The 22268-nt window shown below is 44.6% G+C and overlaps 1 protein-coding gene across 1 annotated transcript in view; it reads right to left on the reverse strand.

The window, feature by feature from the left end:
* Positions 1 to 22268, reverse strand: part of LOC117509353 (vasoactive intestinal polypeptide receptor-like) — a 173265-nt gene that overhangs the window by 24893 nt on the left and 126104 nt on the right. The window contains exons 4-5 of the mRNA XM_034169026.1: positions 17363 to 17463; positions 11315 to 11412 (exon numbers count right to left, since the gene is read on the reverse strand). Of these exons, the coding sequence (XP_034024917.1) occupies positions 11315 to 11412; positions 17363 to 17463 (199 nt within the window). The remainder of the gene's footprint in view (positions 1 to 11314; positions 11413 to 17362; positions 17464 to 22268) is intronic.

Consider the following 22268-nt stretch of genomic DNA (forward strand, 5'->3'; position numbering starts at 1 on the left):
GAGTATTTGGTGATGCCATTTGGCCCGACGCAGCTAGTTTTTCAAAATCTGGTGAATGATGTTTTGCGCCAATATTTGAACAAGTTCATGTTCATATATCTTGATGACATCCTTATATTCTCTCCCGATATTAACTCTCACACACAACACGTTTGCGCCGTCTTGCAAACATGGACATACTGGATTGTTTTCTGTGTGTGTTAAATCTCTGGTGTCTCTTTCTTGCTTGGGCTTTCTCTGTCTGTCTCTTGGTGCTTGGCGGTTGGCGTTTCGCTCTATGTGGCATGTGTGTCTGTAAACGGCCAAACTTTCAAAATCAGTGAATTACTTTAAACTAAAACATATAGCTGATATTTTCACTTTGTAAACCAAAAACCAGTTTTATTTGTTATTATCTATCGTCCACCTGGTCGTTACTGTGAGTTTCTCTGTGAATTTTCAGACCTTTTGTCTGACTTAGTGCTTAGCTCAGATAAGATAATTATAGTGGGCGATTTTAACATCCACACAGATGCTGAGAATGACAGCCTCAACACTGCATTTAATCTATTATTAGACTCAATTGGCTTTGCTCAAAATGTAAATGAGTCCACCCACCACTTTAATCATATCTTAGATCTTGTTCTGACTGATGGTATGGAAATTGAAGACTTAACAGTATTCCCTGAAAACTCCCTTCTGTCTGATCATTTCTTAATAACATTTACATTTACTCTGATGGACTACCCAGCAGTGGGAAATAAGTTTCATTACACTAGAAGTCTTTCAGAAAGCGCTGTAACTAGGTTTAAGGATATGATTCCTTCTTTATGTTCTCCAATGCCATATACCAACACAGTGCAGAGTAGCTACCTAAACTCTGTAAGTGAGATAGAGTATCTCATCAATAGTTTTACATCCTCATTGAAGACAACTTTGGATGCTGTAGCTCCTCTGAAAAAGAGAGCTTTAAATCAGAAGTGCCTGACTCCGTGGTATAACTCACAAACTCGCAGCTTAAAGCAGATAACCCGTAAGTTGGAGAGGAAATGGCGTCTCACTAATTTAGAAGATCTTCACTTAGCCTGGAAAAAGAGTCTGTTGCTCTATAAAAAGCCCTCCGTAAAGCTAGGACATCTTACTACTCATCACTAATTGAAGAAAGAGTCAGAGCTCTATTGAGCCGAGTATTCCTTTAACTTTAACTAGTAATGACTTCATGACTTTCTTTGCTAATAAAATTGTAACTATTAGAGAAAAAAATACTCATAACCATCCCAAAGACGTATCATTCTCTTTGGCTGCTTTCAGTGATGCCGGTATTTGGTTAGACTCTTTCTCTCAGATTGTTCTGTCTGAGTTATTTTCATTAGTTACTTCATCTAACCATCAACATGTCTATTAGACCCCATTCCTACCATTATTTAATGCTTCGATCTTAAATATGATTAATCTATCTTTATTAGTTGGCTATGTACCACAGGCTTTTAAGGTGGCAGTAATTAAACCATTACTTAAAAAGACATCACTTGACCCAGCTATCTTAGCTAATTATAGGCCAATCTCCAACCTTCCTTTTCTCTCAAAAATTCTTGAAAGGGTAGTTGTAAAACAGCTAACTGATCATCTGCAGAGGAATGGTCTATTTGAAGAGTTTCAGTCAGGTTTTAGAATTCATCATAGTACAGAAACAGCATTAGTGAAGGTTACAAATGATCTTCTTATGGCCTCAGACAGTGGACTCATCTCTGTGCTTGTTCTGTTAGACCTCAGTGCTGCTTTTGATACTGTTGACCATAAAATTTTATTACAGAGATTAGAGCATGCCATAGGTATTAAAGGCACTGCGCTGCGGTGGTTTGAATCATATTTATCTAATAGATTACAATTTGTTCATGTAAATGGGGAATCTTCTTCACAGACTGTTAATTATGGAGTTCCACAAGGTTCTGTGCTAGGACCAATTTTATGCACTTTATACATGCTTCCCTTAGGCAGTATTATTAGACGGCATTGCTTAAATTTTCATTGTTATGCAGATGATACCCAGCTTTATCTATCCATGAAGCCAGAGGACACACACCCATTAGCTAAACTGCAGGATTGTCTTACAGACATAAAGACATGGATGACCTCTAATTTCCTGCTTTTAAACTCAGATAAAACTGAAGTTATTGTACTTGGCCCCACAAATCTTAGAAACATGGTGTCTAACCAAATCCTTACTCTGGATGGCATTACCCTGACCTCTAGTAATACTGTGAGAAATCTTGGAGTCATTTTTGATCAGGATATGTCATTCAAAGCGCATATTAAACAAATATGTAGGACTGCTTTTTTGCATTTACGTAATATCTCTAAAATTAGAAAGGTCTTGTCTCAGAGTGATGCTGAAAAACTAATTCATGCATTTATTTCCTCTAGGCTGGACTATTGTAATTCATTATTATCAGGTTGTCCTAAAAGTTCCCTGAAAAGCCTTCAGTTAATTCAAAATGCTGCAGCTAGAGTACTAACGGGGACTAGAAGGAGAGAGCATATCTCACCCATATTGGCCTCTCTTCATTGGTTTCCTGTTAATTCTAGAATAGAATTTAAAATTCTTCTTCTTACTTATAAGGTTTTGAATAATCAGGTCCATCTTATCTTAGGGACCTCATAGTACCATATCACCCCAATAGAGCGCTTCGCTCTCAGACTGCAGGCTTACTTGTAGTTCCTAGGGTTTGTAAGAGTAGAATGGGAGGCAGAGCCTTCAGCTTTCAGGCTCCTCTCCTGTGGAACCAGCTCCCAATTCAGATCAGGGAGGCAGACACCCTCTCTACTTTTAAGATTAGGCTTAAATTTTCCTTTTTGCTAAAGCTTATAGTTAGGGCTGGATCAGGTGACCCTGAACCATCCCTTAGTTATGCTGCTATAGACTTAGACTGCTGGGGGGTTCCCATGATGCACTAGTGTTTCTTTCTCTTTTTGCTCTGTATGCACCACTCTGCATTTAATCATTAGTGATTGATCTCTGCTCCCCTCCACAGCATGTCTTTTTCCTGGTTCTCTCCCTCAGCCCCAACCAGTCCCAGCAGAAGACTGCCCCTCCCTGAGCCTGGTTCTGCTGGAGGTTTCTTCCTGTTAAAAGGGAGTTTTTCCTTCCCACTGTCGCCAAGTGCTTGCTCACAGGGGGTCGTTTTGACCGTTGGGGTTTTTACGTAATTATTGTATGGCCTTGCCTTACAATATAAAGTGCCTTGGGGCAACTGTTTGCTGTGATTTGGCGCTATATAAATAAAATTGATTGATTGATTGATGTGGCCACACACCATTCTGCTGCTTTCCACACACACACCTGATCCTAATCTGTAGCTCATCACCTGGGTGTATATAAGCTCCACTGGTAGCACTAGACTCTTGCCAGATTGATGCACCTTGTGCCTTCTCTCCAGCTCTGGTTCTGTTTCCTCATCCTGCCAGCCTCATCGTGTTTTTGATCACCTGCTTGTTTGTTTCATCACGCCTTTGCCCGATGATTTTTGTACTGTTGCTTCTCTTGCACTGCCTTACTGTGTACCGACCTCAGCTAAGTACCTCAGTAAGCCGTTTTATACTATAGAGCTGTGTCGTTGAGCCGTGCATTTGTGTCCAGCCATTACTGTCCACCACGCCTGATAGAATGTTTGCTCATTTCAAATGTAATAAAAAGAATACATTTTTAATAAAAATGTTAGTATTCCATAAAACTTTTGCAAAGTGCTGTACATTTCTCAAATTATAGTATTACGTACATTAAAAAAAGAAATCAGTGTATAGCCAGTTCTGTAGTAACCATAAAACCTACCGTTAACAATTTTATCGACACAAATAGTGTTTCAAGTGGTACTGCTGCTTCACTGCAGGGAGATTGTGGGTTACAGTGTAATTTGTGACATTTGTGTTCACTTTGCATCTGTGGTGTGAATGTGAGTAGATTGTTGTGTGGGCCGCTGAAGAGGAGGTACTGCTGGCCCACCACCACAAGATGGCGCCCTGCTTGAACTGCGGGCTTCAAGCACGAGAGGGCGTCGGAGCGACCGGGAGTGACAGCTGTCACTCGTTATCAGCACCAGCTGTCACTCATCCACTACTCATCACCATCACCATAAAGGCCGGACTGCAACTCCACCTCCCCGCCGAGAAATCAGCTACCATAAAGGTAATTCTCTGCTGAATCTAAACCGAATAGTCTGATCTCTTTTGCAGCCGTTTTCCTGTGACGGTTTCCTTGTCTGCTGTATTGGCGTTTGGTGTGGATTGCGACAGCTTCGCCTCACACCCCAACCAGATAAGTGGTTTCACAGGAGCTGCACGAGTGTGTTATTGGAGGTGGAGGTTCTCCCTCCTTAAGGAACACAGACTGAGGGATTACTGAGTGTGCGAACCCACACTCATCTGTACTGTTTCTGTTCTCTCTGCCAGCAGTACCAGGTCTGACAGATGGAGACGGTGGCCACCTGGGGACCCAGGACTTGGCGGCTCCGGTGTTCTTCAGATCCGTTGGTGGTGGAAGCCGTGTGGGATCCGGCTCGTTTCTGGACGGACGTCTCCTATCCTCGAGCCTGCCCACACGTCACTCAACGTATAATTGACTGTTCTTCCAAACCTGTTTTGTCTGTATTCCGTTGTGCACGTCATAACATTAAATTGTTGCCGTTTTTGGCTTATGCATTGCCCGTTCATTTACGCCCCCTGTTGTGGGTCCGTGTTCCTACACTTTCACAACAGGATTTCTCGGCCAGCGTCATGGTTCCCGAGGGGCGTCAACCATCGCTTGAACAGCCAATGGAAGAGCGAGGTGCACAGGCGCCAGCAGGAGGCGTGTTAGGTGAGCTGCAGAAAATCTTAACTGCTTTTACTGCTCGGTTGGACTTAGTTACCGAGCAGAACGTAATTCTCAATCGGAGGATGGAGGCTCTCACCGCCCAGGTGGAAGCGCATGCTCAGGGCGCTGCTGCAGCACCTCCTCCTGCTGACTGAGTGCCAGAGACAGACATTCTGCTGGTCGTTCAACGAACCCCCCCACCATCCCCTGAAGCATACATAAGCCCTCCGGAGCCGTACGGAGGCTGTGTCGAGATGTGTGCGGACTTCTTGATGCAGTACTCGCTCGTCTTTTCACAGCGTCCCGTCATGTACGCGTCAGACGCTAGCCGGGTGGCTTACGTAATAAATTTGCTTCGAGGAGAGGCGCGCACCTGGGCTACGGCACTCTGGGAGCAAAATTCACGGCTTCTAACGACATATACTTGATTTGTGAGGGAGTTCAAACAGGTTTTTGATCACCCCAATAGAGGCGAGACTGCTTCGAACGTGCTGCTGTCAATGAGACAGGGGCGTCGGAGTGCAGCCGAGTATGCAGTCGACTTCCGCATCGCGGCTGCGAGGTCCGGCTGGAATAACGTTGCACTCCGCACCGCCTTCGTAAACGGACTGTCTCCGGTCCTGAAGGAGCACCTGCTGGCTAAGGACGAACCGCCGGATTTGGATGGGCTTGTTGATCTGGTTATACGATTAGATAACCGATTAGAGGAACATCGTCGGGAGCAGGGCGGGGGGTGTGGCCGGGCACGAGCCATCCCTCTCTCTTCCGGGTCCGAAAGGGTGCCGCCATCCACACGCTCCAGCCACAGCCAGATACTCCCGTATGGACACGAGCAGGGCCAAAGTCAAATCAAATAACAGACAACGGAGGCTGGCCCGCGGGGAGTGTTTTTTCTGTGGCTCGAGTGAGCACCTACAGAGGAACTGCCCCAAGCGGTTAAACGACAATGCCCGCCCTTAGAAACTGGGCTAAGGGTGGGCCATAACACGCACGCGGGGAAACCCCGTAAATCCGCATGTATCCCAGTTACGATCCTGAGTGGGGATCTGACCCTTCACGCCCCAGCACTGGTAGACACAGGGTCGGAAGGGAATCTGCTGGACAGCAAATGGGCAAGGGAGGTCGGGCTCCCTCTAGTGCAGGGGTGGGCAATCATGTACCATAAAGGGCCGAGACACTGCAGGTTTTCCGTGCAACCAGTCACCTCAGCAGGTGATTTCATTAATGATCAGGTGTCTCAGCAGGTGATTTCATTGACAATCAGGTGTTTATGTTCAGAGGAGAAGCTCATCAGCAACCCACCTGCTGAGGTGAATGGTTGCATGGAAAACCTGCAGTTTCTCGGCCCTCGATGCCCACCCCTGCTCTAGTGGCTCTACCTTCACCTTTGAAGGTACGGGCACGAGATGGCACCCTTCTTCCACTAATCACACACCAGACACAGCCCATGACGTTGGTTGTGTCTGGTAATCACAGGGAGGAAATTGTGTTTTTTGTAACACTGTCCACCTCCCGTGTGATTTTGGGTTATCCTTGGATGATAAAGCACAATCCCCGGATTGATTGGCCGTCTGGGGTTGTGGCCCAGTGGAGCGAAACCTGCCACCGGGAATGTCTAGGATCCTCGGTTCCATCTGGTGTGACAGCTAATGAGGAGGTCAAAGTCCCCCCCAATCTGACGGCGGTACCGGAGGAGTACCATGATCTTGCTGACGTCTTCAGCAAAGATCTGGCACTCACTCTTCCCCTGCACCGACCGTACGATTGCGCCATTGATTTGATCCCGGGCGTTGAGTACCCGTCCAGCAGGCTGTACAACCTCTCACGTCCGGAACGCGAATCAATGGAGACCTACATCCGGGACTCATTAGCTGCCGGGTTGATCCAGAACTCCACCTCCCCGATGGGTGCAGGTTTCTTTTGTGTGGGTAAGAAGGACGGCGGACTCCGTCCATGCATCGATTACAGAGGGCTGAACGGAATAACGGTTTGCAATCGATACCCGTTGCCCCTGCTGGATTCAGTGTTCACGCCCCTGCATGGAGCCCAAATATTCACCAAATTCGATCTTAGGAATGCGTACCACCTGGTTCGGATCCGGAAGGGAGATGAATGGAAGACGGCATTTAACACCCCGTTAGGTCACTTTGAGTACCTGGTCATGCCGTTCGGCCTCACCAATGCGCCCGTGACATTCCAGGCCTTGGTTAATGATGTCTTGCGGGACTTCCTGCATCGGTTTGTCTTCGTATATCTAGACGATATACTCATCTTTCCCCGGATCCTGAGACCCATGTCCAGCATGTACGTCAGGTCCTGCAGCGGTTGTTGGAGAACCGGCTGTTTGTGAAGGGTGAGAAGTGCGAGTTCCACCGCTCTTCTTTGTCCTTCCTGGGGTTCATAATCTCCTCCAACTCCGTCGCACCTGATCCGGCCAAGGTTGTGGCAGTGAGAGACCGGTCCCAACCAACAAACCGTAGGAAACTGCAACAGTTCCTCGGTTTTGCAAATTTTTACCGGAGGTTCATCAAGGGCTACAGTCAGGTAGTTAGCCCCTGACAGCCCTGTCCTCCACTAAAGTCCCCTTCACCTGGATGGATCGGTGCGAAGCCACGTTTAGGGAGTTGAAACGCCGGTTCTTGACCGCACCAGTTCTGGTGCAGCCCGATCCAAAACGCCAGTTTATAGTTGAAGTGGATGCCTCTGACTCAGGGATAGGAGCCATGCTATCCCAGAGCGGGGTGTCCGATAAGGTTCTCCACCCATGTGCCTACTCTTCCCGCAGGTTGACCCCGACTGAAAGGAACTATGACTTCGGCAATCGGGAACTTCTAGCGGTGAAGGAGGCTCTGGAGGAGTGGAGACACCTGTTGGAGGGAGCTTCGGTACCATTTACGGTTTTCACGGACCATCGGAACCTGGAGTACCTTCGGACCGCCAAGCGTCTGAACCCCAGGCAAGCCCGCTGGTCACTGTTCTTCAGGCGTTTTGACTTTCAGATCACTTATCGCACCGGGACAAAGAACCAATGATCTGATGCCCTGTCCCGGGTGCACGAGGAGGAAGTCAAGACTGAGCTGTCAGACCCAACGGAAACCATCATCCCCGAGTCCACTGTCATGGACACCCTCACCTGGGACGTGGAGAAGACCATCCGGGAGGCCCTGACACAGAACCCAGACCCGGGACCGGTCCGGAGAGCAAGTTGTACATCCCACCAGAGGCCAGGGCTGCAGTCCTGGACTTCTGCAAAGCAGACCATCATAAGGCCCCAGGCCTCCTCCAGCCTTTGCCCGTGCCTCATCGCTACTGGTCTCACATCGGCCCGGACTTCGTCACGGGCCTCCCGCCGTCCCAGGGCATGACCACCATCCTCACGATAGTGGACCGGTTCTCCAAGGCGGCCCACTTCATGGCCCTCCCGAAGCTCCCGACGGCCCAGGAGACTGCAGACCTCCTGGTCCACCACGTCGTGCATCTGCATGGGATTCCATCGGATATCGTCTCGGATTGTGGTCCTCGGTTCTCCTCTCAGGTCTGGAGGAGTTTCTGCAGGGAACTGGGGGCCACCGTAAGTCTCTCGTCCGGGTACCATCCTCAGACAAACGGATAGGCACAGCGGGCGAACCAGGATTTGGAGCAGGCCCTCCGCTGCATGACCTCCGCGCACCCGACGGCCTGGAGCAACCATCTGGCCTGGATCGAGTACACTCACAATATCCAAGTATCATCTGCTACCGGCCTCTCCCCGTTTGAGGTGTGTTTGGTGTACCAGCCCCCATTGTTCCCGCTAGTGGAGGGAGAGGTCGGGGTGCCCTCGGTCCAGGCCCATCTGAGGAGGTGCCGTCGGGTGTGGCATACCACCCGCTCTGCCCTGCTCAAAGCCTGGACGAGGGCCAAGCCTCATGCAGACCGCCGGTTGTGCCCCGGCCCCCTACATACCAGCCCAGGCAGGCGGTTTGGCTATCCACAAAGGTCATCCCCCTGCAAGTGGAATCCCAGAAGCTCAAGGACAGGTTCATAGGACCTTTCACCATCCTCAAAGGTCCTCAGTCCGGCTCCGCATTGAAGCTGAAGCTGCCAGCTTCACTGCGGATTCACCCCGCAGTGAAGCTGGATGTCCGTCGGAAGGGCCGGGGGTTCCAGTACTTGGTGGACTGGGAGGGGTATGGACCTGAAGAATGCTCCTGGGTGAAGAGGAGCTTCATCCTGGACCCGGCCCTCCTGGCCGACTTCTACCGACGACACCAGGACAAGCCTGGTCGGGCACCAGGAGGCGCCCGTTGAGGGGGGGGGTCCTGTTGTGTGGGCCGCTGAAGAGGAGGTACTGCTGGCCCACCACCACAAGATGGCGCCCTGCTTGAAGTGCGGGCTTCAAGCACGAGAGGGCGTCGGAGCAACCGGGAGTGACAGCTGTCACTTGTCATCAGCACCAGCTGTCACTCATCCACTACTCATCACCATCACCATAAAGGCTGGACTGCAACTCCACCTCCCCGCCGAGAAATCAGCTACCATATAGGTAAATCTCTGCTGAATCTAAACCGAACAATAGTCTGATGTCTTTTGCAGCCGTTTTCCTGTGACGGTTTCCTGTCTGCTTGTATTGGCGTTTGGTGTGGATTGCGACAGCTTCGCCTCACACCCAACCAGATAAGGGTTTTACAGGAGCTGCACGATGTGTGTTATTGGAGGTAGAGGTTCTCTCTCCTTAAGGAACACAGACTGAGGGATTACTGAGTGTGCAAACCCACACTCATCTGCCAGCAGTACCAGGTCTGACAGATGGAGACGGTGGCCACCTGGGGACCCAGGACTTTGCGGCTCCGGTGTTCTTCAGATCCGTTGGTGGTGGAAGCCATGTGGGATCCGGCTCGTTTCTGGACGGACGTCTCCTATCCTCGAGCCTGCCCACACGTCACTCAACGTATAATTGACTGTTCTTCCAAACCTGTTTTGTCTGTATTCTGTTGTGCATGTCATAACATTAATTGTACTGTTTTGGCTTATCCATTGCCCGTTCATTTACGCCCCCTGTTGTGGGTCCGTGTTCCTACATTTTCACAACAAGATGACTGTCTGTCTGTAAATGGACTGGCAATCTTTCTAGGACGTAACCTGCTACTCACAAAGTGCATGCTGGGATAGGCTCCAGTCCCTCTTAGGGTCCTATCACAGTGGGCTGCGACAGCTTGTGAACAGCAATTGCGAGTGAAATCACTTGATTTCACACAATGCTCGCTGGGTGGCACTCTTCCTTTATTTCAGTCGCAGGGCATCACCAGTGTTATGTCTGGATTTTCAGTTTTTTCAAAGTTGGCGAAGGAAACAAGACTCTTCGCAGTATGCTCCCATAGCCATCACTGGTGTCGTGCAACACTGCAAGTCCCTAACATAAGAGACTCATGAGAGAACTCGGGGAGGGGGAGCTGGGCCCATACGCACGCGTTGCACACTAGTGGAGTGACCCCTTCTGGAAGTGGATGAGCTGCTGCCAGCCTGGTGGACATCAGGAATTATGCATTTATTGGTATTGTTTTTTTTTATTGAAGTGCACAATTCCTCTACATCTCTCTCTCTCTCTCTTTTCTGTCTTTCTCTCTCTCTCTCTCTCTCTCTCTGAGGACATGCGGTGGGAGTTCGTTGATGTGCTCCTTGTGAGGGATGCATGAACAGCGAAGAAATATGATGAGATGCTTTCATTAAACAGCACACTGTTCATATCCAGCTCCAACAGCACACATATGTGTCTTTAAACCAGGAAAATCTTTCCGCTAAGTGCTGTGCCATGGAAATGTGATGTCATATGTCCATCAGAGCCAAAATGCAGGAGGACGGAGGAAAAGGTATCTGTGCCAAATCAAATGTGCAGACCCACCTTGGCTATGCTGTGGAGACCCCGAGTGGAAGAAAACAAGGTAACAGCTAAAGGGACTTGCAATGTTATTGCCAAATAAAATCAAATCAAGGGACGCACACCTCGAAAGTGCTGCTGGACATCGTTGCATCATGGAGAAAAGACTGTTCTAGTGCATGAAAGATCGCTGTACGCGGATGTCTAAGCCAAGGACAAAAGGATCATATAAACTGTGGATTACATACTGGACATGGAAGATACATAGGACAGTAGATCCAGCAGAGACATCATTCTGCAATTCAGTGAGCATGCTGTAGGCTTTATTAGTTTTTAAAAATGTATTATTTTATTTTACCATTATTGGGAATAGTGTGGGAATTTCCAAAGTTTGTTCACATGGATAATAGCAGGATAATAAGAGCTGAACACTTTGTGGCCACTTGAGTGAGATACCAACTGCGACATTGTTTGTTTTCATGTTTGGTCGCTATTCGAATCTTCAACTGCTCTCCAACAGTTGCACCCAGTGAGATAGGACCCTTAACACTGACAGAAAATAGAGAACAGAAAGCAAACTGTTCACCTGCTACAAGCAGCAGTTGTAGTAAACATTTTAAGTTTTGTGGCACCTGAAGATGCAGAGGATCACAATCGCTGTGATAAGAGAGATGAGAGAAACACTGTGGCCAATGGTGTAGCCAATCCTCACCTGCCAGAAAAATGTTCCCTGTGGAGAAAAGAAGAAGAAGAAGAAAAAACAACATGAGCACACGTAATGAATACTAATGCACAACAGTTTAAGTTACATGTTCAGAGCTTCAGATTCAAGGGGTCCTATTGTGCAAAATCCATTATGACTTGCGTTTAACAGTTACATACAGTTGGGATTGATTTTAGGTCTGAAATAATACTTGACATAATTATGTCAATAAAGTAAGTCCCTTCGGATGCTCCCTTGTTTGAAGCACAGATTTTTACACGGATGTCCCTTGTGATGCAACTCCACATTACATGGAGAAATGTGGCAGGGAGATTGAACTGGGAACCTTCCGCACTGAAACCAAGTGCACTAACCACTTGGCCAACACCCCTGCCTGACATAATATGTCAATTAAAAAATAAAAAATCAACCATATTTAATAGTCGAATTCTTTTTAAGCCCTTCAGATAATGTTGTGTTCAGGAGAGTAGTACTGTAGCCAGGGACACTCACGCAGTGCAAACTACAGATACAGTCATCTGTGCCCCACGCAGCATTGAAGGGGACAAACTCAGAATATCTCCACACTCTTGGAAGTGGCCAACATTTTTAGAAGGGTACTGCAAGCTTCCAATTTCCAGCCAGCACTAAAGCAGACTATGGGCTAAAGTAGTGGGCTTAAGGTCAGAGGATCCTAAGTTCAAATGACTGTCAAACTGGAAAATCAGTAAGAGCGCTTGCCCAAATTGCTCCAATTGTGCAGCTGAGTGCTTTTAGATGACAGTACACCAACACTGGTGTGTCTGAGCATCTGATTCATGCCAGGAATGTGCTATAGAAATGCAGTCTATTACTATAACCCCAAATGAACATGCATTATGCACCCTCCATGAAGATAGAGTCCAGCAAGTGCTGAAAAGATGCACAAAATTTTTAAATGCTTGGGACTTCGGCAAGGGCGGTCGCATCTCCTACTCTCTCCTCTCCTCTGTGTTTTTCTATCTCTGCTCCAACCTTCAAAAGTCCCAACTTCACCAGACTGTGAATTCTTCAAGCTATATTTGGAATAACCACGGAATTGATCAGCTGGTCTCTCAACACTACTGACACCATTTTTTTTCAAACAAGGAAATCAGGGCTGGGGGCCCCTGCATGCCCCGATAGGAGCTATCCTGAGGGCTATGTCTGACGCCTGGAGAAGTGGCGCATTGTGTGCTTGGGCACACTCTCCATGGAAGGACGTTGAGGATTATTCTTATTTGTTTTTATGGTAGGAGGGCTGGGGCTGATTGGATTATGTGCTGCCCTGACCTACCGGAAAATTGCCGAGAGGCGGCTACCAGAACCACAACCCCACAGCTGTCCGTCATGATTAATGAGGTGGGCAAGGTGGTACAATCTCAGACTGCGTTAACTTTTGAACTCAAACACAAGTTGGAAAACATATTGGAGCAAATATCTGCCTTGCAACGGAAGATATTGGAGATATTCATAAATTGAATTTTGACAGAATTTCTGACTTTCTCTGCCTAACCCAAAACATGGCAGCCTTATTAGCTACCAAAGGTCAAAATGCCCCGCTTGTTTTTCCTCCAGAAAGATTTCAGTGGCATTGGTGAAGCATTCGGCTCCCCTCTTTTCTGCCCTCCCCTACAGCCTGCTGTTGTCAAGGCAACTCCAGACTTTATGCACACATGGACAGAGACTGATACAAACTCATTTGCACACATGACACACGCCTCCCCCCCACCCCTACCACCCCCCACCCCCACTCTGGCCTACGCTCTGCCACTCCGGGAGGCTGCACGGCACATACCTGCAGCGCCCCCACTCCACTCCCCCCCAAGCTTGGCAGGCTGTGCAGGACTCTGCTGCAGCCTATATCCACTGTGCGTCAATTCAGATGATGTACTGTTTCAAGTTTAGGGCACACAAACAATATCAAATGTATACGTGTTGTTTTTAATTCTGATGTATGCCATTATTACGTTCAAGTAGTAATAATTGTGAATTAATTGCTGTATTTTTTTCTGAGGTAATTGGGTTTGTTGCACTTGATAAAGAAATCATTCATTCATTCATCATTCAATATCACTACTTTAAATGTATCTTGGCGTTTGCTTTAGTCAGATTCGTCACTACATAAACAGATTTCACTGTTTAGACTAATCATTTTATTACATTTTACATTTTCTTTCTTATCTCCATAAAACATCATACGAGGTCTGTTAGAAAAGTATCGGACCTTTTTATTTTTTTCAAAAACTATATGGATTAGAATCACGTGTGATTACAACAGACAAGCTTGCACTCTCGTGGGCATGTGAGAGTTTTTTCACGCCTGTCGGTTAAGTCATTCGCCTGTGGGCTGGCTTTGAGTGAGCACTGGTCCACCCCTCCCGTCGGAATCTCTTTGTCTAAGAACTTCCTGAGAGACTGATGCTTTGCTTGATCAAAATTTTTTCAAAAACTGTGAGGCACATCGAAGTGGACACCATTCGAGAAATTCAGCTGGTTTTCTGTGAAAATTTTAATGGCTGATGAGAGATTATGGACTGTTGCTGTCGCTTTAAGGACTGCCCATGGAGTGGGAAGTTGCGACGCGCCCTGGCCCGCCGCTGTCTGCCTGTTTTGAGCTGAAAGCTTCCAAATTTAAGCCTCTGTTGACCCAGGACGTCATGACAGAACAGAGAACTTTCAGAAGAGGTCGGGATCAGCAGTTTATCCGGACATTCCACTGTTAAAGGAGATTTTGTAATGAAAGAAAGTGCAGACGGGTCCACGCGTCGGGACGCAGCCGGCGCCGCGTGCCGCCACAGGAAAAACACCTCCGTTGGAAGCCTTAAGGACAAGTTGGAACATGTCCAGCTGTTAAAAAATTTCTCAGATACTCACTCAACTGAAAGCCACCAAAAGCCGCCTGGTTTTTACAAATGGTTATCAACACGGAGGTGTTTTTCCTGTGCCGCCGCACCGCGCCGGCTGCGTCCCGACGCGCGGACCCGTCCGCACGTCTTTCATTAATAAATCTCCTTTAACAGTGGAATGTCCGGATAAACTGCTGATCCCGACCTCTTCTGAAAGTTCTCTGTTCTCTCATGACGTCCTGGGTCAACAGAGGCTTAAATTTGGAAGCTTTCAGCTCGAAACAGGCAGACAGCGGCGGCTCAGGGCGTGTCGCGACGTCCCGCTCCATAGGCAGTCCTTAAAGCGACAGCAACAGTCCATAATCTCTCATCAGCCGTTAAAATTTTCACAGAAAACCAGCTGAATTTCTCGAATGGTATCCACTTCGATGTGCCTCACAGTTTTTGAAAAAATTTGATCAAGCAAAGCGCCAGTCTCTCAGGAAGTTGTCAGACAAAGAGATTCCGACGGGAGGGGTAGACCACTCCTCACTCAAAGCCAGCCCACAGGCGAATGACGCAACCGACAGGTGTGAAAAAACTCACGCATGCGCACAAGGGTTCAAGGTTGTCTGATGTAATCGCATGTGATTCAAATCCATATAGTTTTTGAAAAAAATAAAAAGGTACGTTAGTTTTATCACAGACCTCATATTTTCTTTTTCTTTCTTACAAGTTAGCCTCTTTCACTGCTCTGTACAACAACACATACCAGCGGGCTTCATCTGTCACACTGCACTCAATTTATGTTTGCACTGCTGGAGAAAATGTCAACTGACCTTTAAGTTGTTTAATTACAGATTTCTTAAATCACAATCTTGTCTCTTTGTGCTTAAAATGTTCTCTAAGCAAACAATAATTGTCCAACATTAAAAGCACCCTTGATTTTCGACAGCTCATTGACATTTCAAGTATTTATGAATTGCTTTAATATGTTTGTGCCATGACACCGCACGTTTTGTTCTTGGTGAAAATGAGAAGGCAGCATCAAGTATGCACAAAAATAGACATCAAATTCCTTTTACAGTACTTCAGGAGCCAGATCTCTCCTGAGATACTGACAAGGCATACTAATGAGGCAGTGTGTGTGACTCACAGATGAGTGTAGCACCAAAAAGCTTTTACCCACCCTGTCATTCACTTTCAATCTTCAAACAGCTCCACCTTTTCCTGTAGCGCCAGGATTATCTCTCACCAACAGTAGCTCTGATGCTCAACATTAAACTCAAACCTAAAACCCTGAAAATATCATCAACAGCTTTTAAAAACTCATATTGACTGGCAATAGAAGCATTAATTATGTACAGAGCTAGTCCTATCAATGAAAATCAAATATACTGTGCTTCAAAGACATGCGCGTGCTTCAGTCAATGCAAATGGAACGTTGACATGACTGTGTTCAGCTTTTACATGTTTGTCTTTCAGCTGCCCCGCTGCTTCGTAGTCACCACAGCGCATCTGGCACAGATGTCCATTGGGATTTGTCACAAGGTTTATGTCAAATGCATTCCAGACACAAGTCCAGTTCTACATGGAGAAACACACGCACAGCCCCTGATTTTCCCCAAACAGGTTTGTGGTTTGCAAACTTGTTAGCCCCCACTAGCAACCAGTAGATGGGAATGGGGGAGGCCATCATCATCTTGTTTAGCTCAGTCTTTCAACCATGCTGCAAAATGCAAAAAAGGAGTGAGTATGTCCCTTTAGAGCTACTGTAGCAACATGGTAGTGCAATATGACCGCCTCTTGAGGGGACCCGCTCCTACTGAGATAGGAAAGGCTCATTCTAAGCTCAAAAATACACATCAAAAGATGGTTATGAATGCTAAATTCCACTTCTGCTCATTGTTAAGATATATTTGTGTGTTTATGCATTATTTAGTTTTCTTTGCTATTTGTCTTGGTATTAAGTAATTACTTTACTTAAATGGTTATATTCTTAGTTTGATATACTTTTAGTCTGTTATTCGTCTAAATGTGCATGTCAAACTGGGATGAACCAGTTTTACCACTTAGAACAAAGAGATTCAAGCTACAATATAAATTATAATATGTCCGATATTGTGCAAGTTAAGGGTGGGAGCTGGACCTCCCTTTAGTGCCCACGGTGACCAATAAGGGATGGATTTTGTGAAATAAGCTCCGCCTTTGTCACAACCATGTTGTGTTTTATAAAAACTGTTTTAGTCCTTTGTTCGAGATTCTGCACAGATGGATCTCCTACGAGAGAGAAGTTCTTCAGAATCCAGCCCTGTTTTTCACTGTGACTGAATAAATTTGAGAAATAGTCTGATTTTGTACTTAGTAAGGGACGGAATTACAATAAGACCCGGATGAAATTAACATCGTAACATCCCTAAATCCTACGAACTGTAGCTTTACCAAACTTGTTATTTTGAAGACTTTGAATGTGTGACTGTGACTTTAAATAGCAGCTTTAAATTACCATTGTTAAATCTAGCACACCATGTTGTGAAAAACTGTTAACCTGAGATGACTTAACTAACATGCTTAAGACAAGTAAACTCAAAATAACTGTGTAGCCGCTGACATGAATTTTTGTTTTCCCAAGTTTGTCTTTTTAACAGTGCAATCAGCAGACTGATCTCTGCATCAACATCATGCTGTCCACCAGACTTCACTCTACTTCACTAACTGTTGTGTAATGAAGCCGCATTAAGAGAGAATGTAGAAGTCACGGCAAAAGGGAGCCCATTATTCTTAGTTCTCTTGTCTTAGTGGTGTTTCATTCTGTCAAACAGTAAAAGAAGCAAAAAAACAAATGTTTGATTTTTCCACAATTTCTGCATATTCGTTATTCTCATCTCCACCCAAAGTCATTTATGGCAATTGGGAGAAGCATGGTGTAAAGGAGTGATCAGAAACTGTACTCACAACAGCAACAATCTATACAACAGTTTTGCTGATTCAATACCCACCCGCAGAGAAGAGAAAAGCTGTTCTGATTAGACATTTCCTTTTCTGATGATCTTCAGTATGGTTTCCTGCTGTATTGCTGAGTTTATTCTCCAAGTGATCATTGATCATTTGTTCTGTGATGTTTTACTTACATCATCACTCGTGCTGTTGAGGTTATACCCACAGTTCACGGCAATATCGATGGGATGCATCTCAGTCCAGCCATCTGCTGTGCAGGTTTTGGAAAGGTTACCTGGAGATGGAAAAGACAAAAGTTCACGATCATACAGTGAATAGGTTACTCTGTGTGTTATCTTCACCATGTCCGTTTAAAAGTCGCCTAAGAGTGCCAGTATTGATGTCAGAATTGTAACTATAATATAGCTGTGCCACACGACAGATCAATGTCAAACACTAACGAGTGCCATTAGGGACTTGTCCATTATCTGCTCATGCAGACATGCACTTATCACGATACTCTTCAAACACAAAACAATAAACCGACGTGTAAATATAGTTCACAAGCTAGAAAAGTGATTCCTTATTGGAGATGTCAAGTCAACCAGTACCTTCATAATGTACGCAGCTCTGACTGCCAAATCATGTTCTGTTGTGGTAGAAAACAATTTAGTCAATGTCTGGTATGTGAAAACAAGCATATAATTAAAGAAAACAAAACTAGCACTTTCATTAATAATCACTCCAGTGTCTCAATAATTGAGGGTCTGGGTGTTTTTTTTCTTCATTGTCAGTAAAACACTAAATTTAACACTTTAAAATATTAATTTTTCAAAAAGCAAATTCATCTACCACAAGCCACACCCACACATCAAGCCGTCACATCCCACCAGGTCAAGTCTCCTCTTCATCTCAAGCCAAGACAAGTTTGGACACCACATCAAGCACAATACCGCCCCACGTCCACGTCCGTTTCACCTCAGCGCACACCACGTTATGTCATCAAGACACATGATCTGGCTGCTCGGTCAAGTCTCCAAGCAGCCACATTACGTCAAACCGACATATCACGCCAAGTCTTCACGTCATGATTTCCCTTTATGTATTTAATCAAGCTAAGTCGCCACATCATCATGAAATACCGCACACAGCTGCCATGCACAGAATGCATTAAATGCCTTTGGTGAATGCACCGCAAATAAATCACTTTCACTATTCACTCTGTGTGCTTACACATGACGCAGATCCATATAGACACCAACAAGGAGTGTGAAAAGAGAGATAGGGGAAAACATAACCAACCAAGTCATGTCTACTCATGGAGGTGGTTCAGATGATGGCAGTGGTCATGGAAATATGCATATTTAATGTGAGTTACAGTGTACTCCTATATTGAGCAGAAGGGAGTAGTTACGTGCATGTACAGCGCATCCGGAAAGAATTCACAGCACTTCACTTTTTCCACAATTTGTTATGTTGCAGCCTTATTCCAAAATGGATGAAATTCATTTTTCCCTCAAAATTCTACCCAACATCCCAAAATGACAACATGAAAAAGGGTTTTATTATTATTATTTCAGTGAATTTGTTAAAAAATAAAAAACAAACTAATAAATCACGTGTCACATAAATGACATTCGCAGTATTAATACCATTTGCTCAATACTTTGTTGATGCACCGTTTTTAGCAATTAAAGCCTCAAGTCTTGTTGAATATGATGCCACAAGTACCTTCCAGTTCAGCAGTATAAGATGGCAGGCATGAAATGAAGCAAAGGCAATTGCATTTTTCCTTAAAAATTTAAATGATCACTGGTGAAGAGATCTTGAAAGAAGTTAAATTAAAATGTTTTCTGAATTGATCCCAGATCTTGATAGAATTTTGGATCACCAAATTTGATTTCAGTTCAGATGATCTGGTATTTAGTGGGAAGGGGCAGTCAGGATTGAAATGGGGGAAACTCTGAGTGTAGTTCTTAGTTCCATGTCAGCCCAAACTGGACCTTCCTTATCTGTGAGCATGGTGATCCAATATGTCAGTTTGACAATATTAGCTGCCCAACAGTAAAATAAAAAATTAGGTAAATCCAGACGACCATTAGATTTAATTCTCTCCATGCTTGCCTTCTTTATATGTGCAGGTTTTTTATTCCATATGAACGATAAGATGGAATGATCCAGCTGAGCAAAATAGGATTGCACTTGCCATTTCCTCAGGCAACAATGGCCACTCTAGAAGTGACTGCTCATTTGGTGAAAGCCTTGGAATATCGAGAGAGTCAAGAGATGAGTCTCAGATGAGCTACTATCCACCTCTGATTGATATAGAGTAGAATAATATTGTTTAAACTGGTCATTAATGATTCAGGGGCTGTGAGATATTGAATCAGGGCATGTATCTAGTCCTGGGATCAGTTGTTCAGCTGCTTGCTGTTTCAGTTCAAGTGCAAGGAGCCTCCCTGCTTTATCTACATGTTCATAGTACACCTGTCTGTCTACAAAAATATATATTTTTTGCTTTCCATGTCTTACGTGAATTGCATTCTAGGGCTGCAACAAACGATTATTTGGATCATCGATGAATCTGATGGGGTTTCGACACGATTAGTCGATTAATCGGATTAGCGGGGAATTTTTTAAAAATGTGCCAGGGAAACAATTTTTCTCTCCTTCCAGGCCCGGCGCCAGAAAAAAATATTAAGGGGTCAATGAGTTTATCACAGGGGGCGGGGTGGGGGTGCCCCCCCCCACAAAAAAAGTGCGCACCGGAGGGTACCTGCCTCTTAGCGTGCGTAATGAATTGGGTGCTCCTAGAAAGCTTGTGTATTTAGGCTACACCGTTGTAAGAGACTGACTAAGAGTAAAGAGTGATGACAGTATTTTTTAATTATTATTTGAACACATAGACCCTCAGTCAAGTGATCTGCATACCACAAAACCAAACCAACAACTGATCTGAGAAATGACACGAGACAGTAGATTAACCCCACATAAACCTTTCATGTAGCTATACAGTGGTCCCTCGTTTATCGCGGGAGTTATGTTCTAAAAATAGCCCGCAATAGGTGAAATCCGTGAAGTAGTCAGCGTTATTTTTTACAATTATTATAGACGTTTTAAGGCTGTAAAACCCCTCAATACACACTATACACTTTTCTCAAACAGGCATTAACATTTTCTCACTTTTCTCTTGTGTGTAAACACTCTCAAAGTTCAAACCCTAGTAGAAAAATAAGACCAACCTGTTTTCCAAACACCTGTTTGAGAAATAAAAATAGAATGTTTTCCTATAAATAATTATGATGGCTTTTAGAACTAACAAATTTAATTTTAACGATCAACCTACGAGGTTGGACACATAAGAAATTATTAATAGGGACTGACCAGTATTTCACAGTTCCTCTGATTGCGCCTCTTTGTCCTGGCGCTGCGCCACTGTCGCGCCTTTTTCCACTCACACCTCGCTGCAGGTGTCTTTTTCCGAGTGAAGAACACAGTTATGGGTAGTTGTTGGCGCTCTTTTTTCTTCTGGATGAGAAGATTCTTATAAACAGACACGCAGAACACAATGCGCGTGCTCTCCCTTAGCGGTGCCACAACAGGTGTCCCGTCATCTCGACAGAACACCGGCCTGCTTGATGAGGACGCAGAGCACAATGCGCTGTTAAAAAAAAAAAAAAAAAAAAGCATGCAAAATTGGACTAAAAAAATCTGCAAAACTGCGAGGCGCTATATTTTCCAGTATTTCTTTTTCTTTCTTTTTATTTTTATTTTTGATAACTCTCATATCCGAGGGGCGAGGTTGATGACGTGAGGGGGCGTCGCCCCCAAACGCCCCCTCGTGGCGCCGGGTCCATCTCCTTCCATGACTTTATTTACAGAACATTATTTGAAAACTTAAAATACTTGAAAATCAACAAATCATCAAATGTCCCTTGGCTGTTGAAATATAAAATAATAAAGAATAAAACAGTTTATAATAAAGAACAAAAATAATTTTTTCAAATGACATTGCTTTATCAAAGTGTTGAGTTGCCATAAAACAACATTGAAACATATAAATGTTATAAAATATATGGTGAAAAAAAAAGGTATTTTTTGTTGCTGCAAATGAGCAATTAGCATAACCAGTTAACCATAAAACCTAAATCAAAACTGTAGCCTGACTCATTATATGTGCAACATTCTCCGTATAACTTGTAAACTATGTGGTCATTTCACAATGACACGTGACTAATGTCTCTTTCTCTAAAAGTGTATTGTAGCATTATTAGTTATTATTACTATTATTATTGTTGCTATTATTATTAACATATAAATAAAAATAAATGAAAAATATTATAATTTGTAATACATTTGACTCTTTTACAACAACAAACGCTGAGCCATTAATTATTATACAGAAAACAAATGCACAAACATGCTGAAATGCCAGCAGCTCAATGCTAACTTTAACACTGAAAACGCCATAGACATGCTAATGCGTTAGCATCGGCATTAGCATAAAATACGTCTATCAACTGTTTTAGAAGACCATAAGAGGTCAGTTTAACATAAAAAAGGTAAATATTCCTCACAGACATATGCTCTTTAGGGTTTTAGTGGGGAAACAATTAAGATAAAGCAAAATAAAACAAATGAAACCAACAAAGCAGCAGCTTGAAGCACTCCTTCATTGGTTCAAGATTCAAAGCAAAGCTCGGTTGATTATATGGAAGAAACTAAACATTTGCGGTAAAACAAAGTTATTTAGCAACAAATCGATTACTAAATTAGTTGACAACCATTTTAATAATCAATTTTAATCGATTAACTTGATTAGTTGTTTCAGCTCTATTGCATTCAGTTTGCAACAGTAATTTGTCCTTTAAAAAGCCCTGGTATAGGCAAAAGAGCATGGTGCCTGTCAATATCTGAAATTTTGTCAGCCAGCTCTTTAAGTTGTTGGCAGCTGTCTTTATCCCTATGTGCCATATAAGAGACAACTTGGCCACTAATGTAGGCCTTTACAGACTCCCAAAAAACTCCCCTTGACACATCCTGAGTATCATTAATTTCCAAAAGAAGTCAACCTGATTGTTGAGAAATGTTCTAAAATGT

The sequence above is a fragment of the Thalassophryne amazonica genome, chromosome 1, assembly GCF_902500255.1.
Source record: "Thalassophryne amazonica chromosome 1, fThaAma1.1, whole genome shotgun sequence".
Classification (NCBI taxonomy): Eukaryota; Metazoa; Chordata; class Actinopteri; order Batrachoidiformes; family Batrachoididae; genus Thalassophryne; species Thalassophryne amazonica.